At 33.1% G+C, this 11545-nt stretch overlaps 1 protein-coding gene across 1 annotated transcript; it reads right to left on the bottom strand.

Moving 5' to 3' along the window:
- Positions 1 to 9706: 9706 nt before the first annotated feature.
- Positions 9707 to 10782, bottom strand: LOC136228651 (uncharacterized). Its single transcript, XM_066017098.1, has one exon. It carries the CDS (start codon positions 10610 to 10612, stop codon positions 9707 to 9709), a length of 906 nt encoding a protein of 301 aa, XP_065873170.1. The 5' UTR covers positions 10613 to 10782.
- Between the last annotated feature and the right edge of the window lie 763 nt (positions 10783 to 11545).

Below are 11545 nucleotides of genomic sequence, written 5' to 3'. Positions count from 1 at the left end.
TGAAGTTAATTAATATTAGGGAAGTATTCATCTTCTTCATTAAAGAAAATAAGGACATATTATTATTGATTCAAAATGAAAATACATAAAAAAAATATACATTAATAAAATAAAATGCATGACATTAATTATCTTCTTCGGTGGATAGGAATAAGGAAATCTGGCATATCCAAATGAGATATATCCATTGGGCTATCTCCATCAAAGACACAATTAGTTTCAATATTTGTGTCTTGCTTCTTCATTGATGCTTGATAAAGTAAAACCAAATGCTTTGTCGTACGATAGGCATGCTGACGTGGCGCGTTGACCAGCCATTTTTACCTGATATATACCAAAGTGGGAGGTCACCTATAAGTTTGTATATATTAGTGACAAATTGAAGGTTGTACACCAAAGTGTGAAATGAGGCAAATGTTGTACACCATTGATGAAATTTATCCCAGAAATGGATATCATATTGAGACTGTAAATGAAGAAAATAAAGAATGTCTTATGTTACGAATATAATTTTAGGGAAGAAATGTATGCTGGAAAAATTTAATACTTTATCCTCTGGTTTATATTTCATATTCATAAATGTGATTGAAGCAAATCTTACAGTAAACCAGAAGTTTACCGATTTAGATACTTATAAGATTTGACATGATAGACTAGGTCATCCTGATTCTATAATGATGAGAAAAATTATAGAAAATGCACATGGGCAGCCATTGAAGAGTCAGAAGATTCTTCAAAGCAATGAATATTTTTGTGTTGCTTGTTCGCAAGGCAAATTAATTATAAGGCCCTTGAAGGGTAAGATTGGAATTGAATCACCGATATTTTTAGAACGCCTTCAAGGCTATATATGTGGACCAATTCATCCACCATTTAGGTATTTTATGGTTTTAATTGATGTTTCTATTCGATGGTTGATGCGAGCCGAACTAGTAGCGATGAACTCGAGGTGATCACTACTCCAACTCTACAACTAAGGGATAAGTGTATCCCGTCGTATCAAGTAATAAATCTGGTTAAGTCCAGGTATCAAATCCATGGGATTTATACCCATAAGTATTAAACTACTCGGTTCTATACATTATCTAGGCGGTGAATACTTTAGATTTGGTTTGGTAACAACTATAAACTACTCCTAAACTATGGGTGAGACCGTTTTTATGTCGTTCAAACTCTTAGGGAGTGATATGGATGGTGATAAGTCACAACATACGACAGTCAATATTTCAGAATGTATATGAGTACCAATTTACTCTTGCAAAGATGATTATCTATAAACCGAACAACTCCGTGAGGTTCTTAGATCGTTGTTCCCTCTTAAGGTGACTCTAATTCTTAGGTTCAGAAAATATGGCCCGTAAGTTTTGTGGATTGTCAATTTCTACTGTTTTCGGTTTGTCACTTCCGGTAAGGCAACACCTATGTGAATCCTAATGGATTTCAGAGTTCGTAAGCGACCTACACAATAATCAATTATAAGTATCAAAGCAAGTAATAAATATCAACACCTATAGTGAAACTGAAAACTGTAAATCATATATTATTACTGTGGAAAACGTAAATACAGAATACAACCGAATCTAGTACATAGGAAGAGTGAAAACGAATCAGCCCTTAGAACTAGCTAACCGGACTCAAGGCTGTCACTTCAGATTCAGAGGTGGAACTCTTGACTTGGTGAACGAGGGTCTCCATTAATGCTCTATTAATGGCGGTTACGAGTTATCTCTAACCTGGCAGTTAGCTAATTGATTACTCATTAATGATCTTTATGGCCGAGTCGGCGGCCAGCCGTTATAGTGGCGAATCAGGTGAATGAAGAGATTCGCCTCATAGGTCCGCCAGCGGATCTCTCATAACAGATCCGTGGAGATCCGTCTACCAGCTCCCCTTTGGGGATCATTACGCGGCGTTCCGGAGGTGAATATCCCTTTTAGTCCTCGGGTTAATATCACGATGTTATCAGAAGCCCCCCCAAAATGCCCTTAAAGTCCTTTAGGGACGGAGTGATGAAAGGATTACACAAGCTCTCAAGGTGGTAGAGTTTTATTACAAAAAAATTGAATGAAAACTCCATATAAAACTACTCTGAAAACTCTTTTCTCTGTATATCTATTTATGTCCCCAAAGTTGGATTCTAAGCTAGTTTATATAGAGAAAATTACAAGCCATAGTGGCAAAATTGAAATTATATAAAGTAAGAAGACTTTGAAGGTTGAAAGAAGACTTTGAATTTGCATGTTGAAAGAAGACTTTGAATGTATATAAAGGTTGTAAGAAGACTTTGAATTTGATGTAGAAGATGGGCCCCACACGAAATAAGGAAACACATGATGCTTGTAGGAAAATATGCATTTTTCTTAAATTTGGGTCTAGCACAATGTGTTGGCCTTAGTGCTAGGCTTTTGTGCCTCTTTTCTCCTTTTCACACCTTGTCCCGTTGCTTGTCTTTTCCTTTGACTACAATATCAAACATTAAAAAGTTCAAAGTAAACATTTCAAAAGGGTGAGTTTCATTTCCACACATACAAATTTTTATTCCAAAAATTACAACTTAATTAAATCCTAATAAAGACTTTAACATTATGGAAAAGATAAAAGAGGTTAAAAATATAGAAATATAAAATTAAAATAACTCAAATTAATCTTTTTAACTAAGGAGAAGTGAAATTAGACAAAAGTGAGTGAACGTGGGTGAAACTACAAACTAAGAAAAAGTGAAAGTGGGTGAAAGTGAATGAAATTAACTGAAAAAATAACTAAAACCAACTAGCATTGACTCAAACTCACTAAACAATTTCAAACAAGTACTTAAACTAGAAATGTAATGAAAAATGACTTAAATTAACCCAAATGACTCTAAAAATTATACATAAAGATAGGGGATAAAACGTCCCTATCAGTGGTCACATGTATGTTTATTATCATCACGCAATATAGCTTTTGTGAGATTATTTGCTCAAATTATTAGATTAAGAGCACAGTTTTCTGATTATCAGACAACTCTCTTGATAATGCCGGTGAATTCACATCCGAAACATTGTAGCCTATATATGTTCATACACAAAATGGTCTAACAGAATCATTTATTAAACGTATGCAATTAATCGCTAGACCATTACTCATGCGAACTAATCTTTCTACATCTGTATGGGGATATGCAATTTTACATGCAACATCACTTATATCTATTAGACCAATAAGCTATCATGAGAATTCCCCATTACAATAAGCTTTTGGTCATGAACCTAATATTTCTTATCTAAGAATTTTTGGATGTTCACTATATGTTCATATTGCTCCACTACATCGTACTAAGATGGGTCCTCAAAGGAGATTAGGAATTTATGTTGTCTCCCTCAATAATTAAATATCTTGAGCCGTTAACAGGAGATATGTTAACTACATGTTTTGCAGATTGTCATTTTGATGAATCCACATTCCCTAAATTAGGGGGAGAAAATAAAAATGTGGAGAAGACAATAATATGAAAAGCTTCATCACTTTTTCACATGGATCCTAAAACAAAGGATTGTGAATAAGAAGTTCAGAAAATAATTCATCTTCAAAATTTAGCAAATCAGTTGCTAGATGCACTTGCTGATCCAAAACGAGTAACAAAATCGCATATGCTAGCAGTTAATGCACCAATTCGTATTGAAATTTCTGAAGAAAAACATGATGATCGTTCTTAAGCATGCCTGAAGCGTGGACGACCTATTGGTTCAAAGGATAAAAATACTAGAAAAAGAAATTTGGTCAATTATAAAAATGAATCTATTGAAGATATAAATACTAACATAAGCACACTTCCTGAAGAAGTGCAACCCCCTGGAGTTGTACAAACACTTGAAGTTGTTACCAACGAAGAGATTTTAATAAATTATGTTAGTTCTGAAAAGAGATGTGATAGAAAGGAAATAGTTGTGGATCATATTTTTGCATATAATGTGGCAATGAACATTATAGATGAAAATATTGACCATGAACCACAATTTGTTCAAGAATGTTAAAATATAGATGATTGGCAAAAATGGAAAGATGCAATCCAAGCAGAATTGAGTTCTCTCAACAAATGCGAGGTTTTCAGACTAGTAGTCCAAACACCAGAAGGTGTTAAACCCATAGGATACAACTGGGTATTTGTTAAAAAGAGAAATGAGAAAAATGAAGTTATGAGATATAAAGCAAGCCTTGTTGCACAAGGTTTTTCCCAAAGACCTAGGATTGATTATGAGCAGACATATTCTCCTGTTGTGGATGTAATAACTTTTCGATATCTTATTAGCTTGGTAGTACAAGAAAGATCGAGCATGCGCTTAATGAATGTAGTTACAACTTATCTATATGGCTCACTTGATAATGATATCTACATGAAAATCCCTGAAGAATTTAAACTGCAAGAAAAATGTGAAAAACGAGAACTTTATTCTATAAAGTTACAGAGGTCCTTGTATGGACTGAAACAATCTGGGCGCATGTGGTATAATCGTCTTAGTGAATATTTGTTGAAAGAGGGTTATAAGAATGATCAAATATTTCCATGTGTTTTCATAAAGAGACCAAGAACTGGATTTTCCATCATTTCTATTTATGTAGATGATTTGAATATTATTGGAACTCTTGAAGAGATTTCAAAAGCAGTGGATTATTTGAAAAAGGAAAATTTGAGATGAAAGATCTTGGAAAGACAAAATTTTATCTTGGCTTACAAGTTGATCACCTATAAAAGGGAATTTTTATTCACCAATCGACTTACACAGTAAAGACCCTTAAAAGATTTTACATGGAGAAAGCACATCCATTGAGTAGCCCAGTGGTTGTTCGATCACTTGATACAATTAAAGATCCTTTCCGACCTCGGGAAGATAAGGAAGAGATTCTTGGTCCTAAAGTACCATATCTTAGTGCAATAGGTGCACTAATGTATCTTGCTAACAATACGAGGCCCGATATTGCTTTTTCTTTCAATTTGTTATCTAGATATAGCTCGACACCTACACGAAGGCATTGCAATGGAATTAAGCATATATTCTGATATCTTCAAGGAGTACAACTATATCTTGGTGCTCTACGAAGCAAACTATTACAGCTACTTCTTCAAATCATGCTGAGTTAATAGCTATTCATGAAGCAAACCAGAAATGTGTTTGGCTAAAATCGTTAACCAAGCATATACGAGAGTCATGTGGTAGATCATCAGATGAAGGAACACCGACTACAATATATGAAGATAATGCAGCTTGCATTGCTCAACTGAAGGAAGGCTACATTAAAGGAGACAGGATAAAGCATATTCCACTAAAAAATTTCGTTACTCACGATCTTCAAAAGAACGGTGAAATCAGTATTCAGCAAATTCGATCAAGTGACAATCTGGCAGATTTGTTTACAAAGGAATTACCTTCTACAACTTTTAAGAAGTTGGTTTATGGTATTGGAATGCGTCGTCTCAGAGATCTTCAGTAATACTGTGAATAGGGGGAGTAAACACTATACTCTTTTTCCTTAACCAACGGTTTTGTCCTACTGCATTTTACTTGGTAAGATTTTTAATGAGGTAGTGTTCTATTCGCATGGATGGACAGTGTTATGAATAATTATCATTAGTATTAATAATTATTTAATGGATGTCCACCATATTAAATGAATGTCCATTAAATTAAATGGATGTCTACCAATAATTAAACATGTATTAAATATACACATGTTATGGTTAAAGATAAGTGTAATTAAAACTATTCATTTTGTAAGTCTACTACTATAAATAGGCTTATCTCCCCATTTGTAATACACACCAATATTAAGGTTTTTATGCACTTATTATTTTCTCTCAATCTAAGTTCTTCATTATAATATATTAATCTCCATATATATATATATATATATATATATATATATATATATATATTTACACATATTTATTAATTTACATATAAATGTGGTTATAATCACACTATAATTCGGTAATTTTATAACAACATAGAACTTGTGAATCTATTTTCATATTAATTGGATTGAAGTCTAAGGAAACATTCAACATGTAGAACCTATTAAAACCCATGAATATAGTTAATTTTATAGCTGAAATTATGATGGCAATCAGAAGAGCCATGTTACGAATTCAGACTCCGTATAGCTACTGCAAAGCGCATATTATAAGCCTCATCCTATCTTTGGGTAGACGCAACCGCTAGTCGGATACACAAGACCTTCAGGGATTGATCTGTGATTAGTCGAGGATTAAACGAATTTGTATTTTTGTGTTTTTATTTACAATTATTTTATAAATGCAATTTAAATATGTTTATACTTTCTAAAAATAATAATATAAAATGATTTAGTATAAAAAACATGTTATTTATAATATATATCTTTGAAAATGTGTTGCTAACAATATTTCAACAACAAATATCATTGAAGCAATTCAAACATATATAAAAAAATGTCCACAAGTAATATGATTCGCCGAAAATTATGAAATAATGTACTTAAAGTCTTAAATCATATCATGTAAACAAGTAGAGAATGCAATTAAAAAAAATCGAAAATAATAAACACAATTAATCAATAACCATGCGACAATAAGTAAATTGTAATAAAATAAAATAAATGTTTCTTTTTGTCCCGATCGCAGCATAAGCGGTCTAGACGTTGGCTAGGTGGGATAAATCCCGACTAGGGAGGCTAATTGGTGAAAATTGAAATGGATTTTTAATTTCGAGCGCCTAGGCGGTCTGGGCAGCCATTTCCTAACACTAGATAGACATCGATACATTGGTTCCACGTGTTGCTTCTAGTCAAAAAATACATTTTGCCATTGGTGTAAATATCAATATTGGATACCTATGTTGCACGGAAACTTTTCCTCATTAGCGTTTCCGCGTTTTGCTCTTGAAGAGATTTTAAAAGCAGTGGATTATTTGAAAAGAGAATTTAAGATGAAAGATCTTGGAAAGACAAAATTTTGTATTGGCTTACAAATTGATCACTTAGAAAAAGGAAATTTTTATTCACCAATCGACTTACACAGTAAAGATTCTTAAAAGATTTTACATGGACAAAACACATCCATTGAGTAGCCCAATGGTTGTTCGACACTTAATGTAATTAAAGATCCTTTACGACCTCGGGAAGATAAGGAAGAGATTCTTGGTCCTGAAGTACCATATCTTAGTGCAATAGGTGCACTAATTTATATTGCAACAATACGAGGCCCGATATTGCTTTTTATGTTAATTTGTTATCTAGATATAGCTCTGCACCTACACGAAGGCATTGGAATGGAATTAAGCATATATTTCACTATTTTCAAGGAACTATTGATTTGGATTTATTTCATGCATATGAATCTAAACCTAAATTAGTAGGCTATGCGGATGCGGGTTACTTATCTGATCCACATAAAGCTCGATAAAAAAACAGGCCATTTATTCACATATGGAAGTACAACTATATCTTGGCGCTATACGAAGCAAACTATTACAGATACTTCCTCAAATCATGCTGAGTTAATAGCTATTCATGAAGCAAGCCGAAAATGTGTTTGGCTAAGATTGTTAACCAAGCATATACGAGAGTCATGTGGTAGATCATTAGATGAAGGAACACCGACTACAATATATGAAGATAATGCAGCTTGCATTGCTCAACTGAAGGAATGCTACATTAAAGGAGACATGATAAAGCATATTTCACTAAATTTTTTCTTTACTCACGATCTTCAAAAGAACGGTGAAATCAGTATTCAACAAATTCGATCAAGTGACAATCTGGCAGATTTTTTCACAAATGCATTACCTTTTACAACTTTTAAGAAGTTGGTTTATGATATTGGAATGCATCGTCTCAGAGATCTTCAGTAATACTGTGAATAGGGGGAGTAAACACTGTACTTTTTTCTCTCTTAACCAATGGTTTTGTCCCACTGGATTTTACTTGGTAAGATTTTTAATGAGGCAGTGCCCTATTTACATGGAAGAACATCCAATGGGGAGTGTTATGAATAATTATCATTAGTGTTAATAATTATTTAATGGATATCCACCATATTAAATGAATGTCCATCAAATTAAATGGATGTCTACCAACAACTAAACATGTATTAGATATACACATGTTATGGTTAAAGATAAGTGTAATTAGAACCATTCATTTTGTAAGTCTACTACTATAAATAGGCTTATCTCCCCATTTGTAATACACACAAATATTAAGGCTTTTATGCACCTATTATTTTCTCTCAATCTAAGTTCCTCATTATAATATATTAATCTCTATATATATATATATTTACACATATTTATTAATCTACATATAAGTGTAGTTATAATCACACTATAATTCGATAATTTTATAACAACACAGAACTTCTGAATCTATTTTCATATTAAATGGATTGAAGTTTAAGGAAATGTTCAACATATAGAAGCTGAATATAGTTAATTTTACAGCTGAAATTATGATGACAATCAGAAGAGCCATGTTACGAATTTAGACTCTGTATAGCTACTGCAAAGTGCATATTATGAGCCTCATCCTATCTTTGGGTAGACGCAGCCGCTAGTTGGACAGACAAGACCCTCAGGGATTGATCTGGGATTAGTCGAGGATTAAATGGATTCGTATTTTTGTATTTTTATTTACAATTATTTTATAAATACAATTAAAATATGTTTATACTTTCTAAAAATAATAATATAAAATGATTTAGTATAAAAACATGTATGTTTATAATATATATCTTTGAAAATGTGTTGCTAACAATATGTCAACAACAAATATCATTGAAACAATTCAAACATATATAAAAAAATGTCCAAAATAATATGATTCGCCAAAAATTATGAAATAATGTACTTAATAAAGTCTTTAACCATTTCATGAAAATAAATAGAGAATACAATTAAAAAAAATTCCGAAAATAATAGACACAATTAATCAATAACCATGCGACAATAAGTGAATTGTAATAGAATAAAATAAATGTTTCTTTTTTTCCCGATCGCAGCATAAGATGTCTAGACGTTGGCTAGGTGGGATAAAACCCGACTAGGGAGGCTAATTGGTAAAAATTGAAATAGATTTTTAATTTCGAGCGCCTAGGCGGTTTAGGCAGCCATTTCCTAACACTGGATAGACATCGATATATTGGTTCCACGTGTTGCTTCTAGTCGAAAAATACATTCTGCCATTGGTGTAAATATCAATATTGGATACCTATGTTGCACGGAAACTTTTCCTCATTAGCGTTTCCGCGTTTTGTATCCGTTTCTGTTTCTTTTCCGTTTTCATTACTCTTTCCTTCCTAAATTTTCTTAGAAATAACGTTTTCCGGTGTCCGTTTCTGCTTTTGTTTGTGTTTCCGTTCCCGTGCAACATAGTTGGATACTGAGCAGTTTCTCTTAGAAGCAGGAATATAATTTGGTATGTGCTCTTAGTCTAGTAGATGCTGTATATCTGAGAAATCAACTAATTAAACAGTCTAAGTAAGAGTTACAAGAAAAAAATAAAATAAACTAACCTAATGTACTTAATGTTGTTGAGTTCTATGAAGAAAACAAGTGTGAAATTGACTATAATTAAGAAACGTTCTTCCTAATTGATCTTTCAAGTATATAGAAGGAAATGTACAACAACAAAGGGAATGTAATTAAGTTTTTTACAGCTGAAATTGTGATGGCAGGCAATCAGAATATAAAGAGCTTCATTCTATTTTCCATGCATAGAGAAAAAGGCAGAATTCAGGCGTCGGTGCATTACTTCTCGTTGAAAAAAAGTTGCTGCCATCACTAGTATCGCTATTTGCATCTCGGGGACTGTTGTCTTTATCCTCGTCGGTATCTGGAGCTCCGGGTTTGAATATGAACAAACCATGACCAGTTCCGGGAGTATTGAACAACCAGTCATGAACATCCCATAAAACTTGTACCGGTTGCTTATTAACCATAACCGTTTGGTTCCCTCTAAATTTCCACTGCAAATTCTTAACATGAATCACTACAAGTCCATCTATGCTAATCCACATTTCGGGGTCTTTAGGCCCTGTCGTCGAGCTTTCCACAATAATATCGTGTTCTTCTTTCCTCTCGTCGAATCTAGCTCTCGTAGCAAATGATTTTTTTGCAAATACGTTTTCCTTTTTGTGAAACAAGATAGGATCAATAAGAGCAGGTCTTGCTCTAGTCCTTTTATAAGCCTTCTTCTTGTGATCTCCCAACAATAACACAACCTCTCCTTCAGAAACTAAAGCAACATAATAATCACTGCACGGTTCAGGGCTACCGGAAAATCTGGCGGATCTGAGATCCCAATGGATATCGACTTGACAGCCTTCGAGATCGAAAGATTTGCTGCCTTTTTTGCTCCAGAAAAGCCATGGCTTAAGATCTATCTTGCAACTATAAAAAATGCTACCTCCTTCGGGATTATTGAAGATTAGATTAAGAGAGTGATTCATGAGATTTTTGCACCATAAGACAGTTACGTTACACCAACATCCAGAAATATGAGCCTGATAAATGCAGGTGACGGTGCTCTGAGGCGTTTTAGTTGTAAGGGGATCATCTGCTGATTGAGGACCTTGAGACATGGCTCTCAATTGATGCGGCATAGACAATTATTCAGTTTGAGTCTCCAAAAGCAACATCAAATCAAATGTAAGTTATTATAAACTCACATATCCAATTAATGTTGCATTTACAATATTTGTTACCTTTGGTATATACCCCTAATAATTATCCTAAAATGAGCACAAACTTGCATATTCTTGACAACTGCTGATGAACAACTTCAAACGGCTGCAATTTTTAGCATGGAAACAGAAAAGAATTTGCAGGGAATATGGTTGGAAAAATATTTTTCTTTATTCTTTTATTTTTTTTTATTTTTTACTTTTGTTTAATTGAAGAAAGAGGATGGTGAATAACGGATATGAGAGTTTGTTGGTGAAGGAGGGGTTGTACGAAACACAAGGGAGGGTTGGAGAAACTACCTTTTTATTTCCGTTTTTAATAGATAGATACAGTTAGTTTGGCCATTAGCCATTGATTCAAAGTATATTAATTATATCGTTATGATTATTCGACTTTTCTGTTTCTACCTAATCACAAGGCTGTAAGTATAACTTCAGCCTAGCCTAGGTGTACTTATCTACATAAATATAGTATTTTTCTATGACCAAAGGGTCAATTTGGATTCATACTTGGAATTTTTGTCAATTTAGAATTCGCCATTCTTTACTGTCTCAATATAGGACCTATACTCTAAATTTAGGTTAATTAAAGACATAATATTAACTATGTTCACTGTGGATTTTTTCAAGAGAAAATTACAGAAATAAACTTTATAGTTTGATCGATTTTGTAAAGACAGTTTTTATGGTTTAAAAGTTTTTAAATGTGAGTCAATTTTTAATCAAATAATACTTATAGTTTAGTTAATTTGCAAAATCAGACATTCTATTTTCGGTAATTTGTAAACTCATTCTTTTTAATTGCTCCAAATCACTCCATTTTGAAGTAAATAGTCTGGATCGGTCCTGGGT

Source organism: Euphorbia lathyris, chromosome 5 (genome assembly GCF_963576675.1).
Source record: "Euphorbia lathyris chromosome 5, ddEupLath1.1, whole genome shotgun sequence".
Lineage (NCBI taxonomy): Eukaryota > Viridiplantae > Streptophyta > Magnoliopsida > Malpighiales > Euphorbiaceae > Euphorbia > Euphorbia lathyris.
This window is presented reverse-complemented; position numbering and strand designations above follow the sequence as displayed.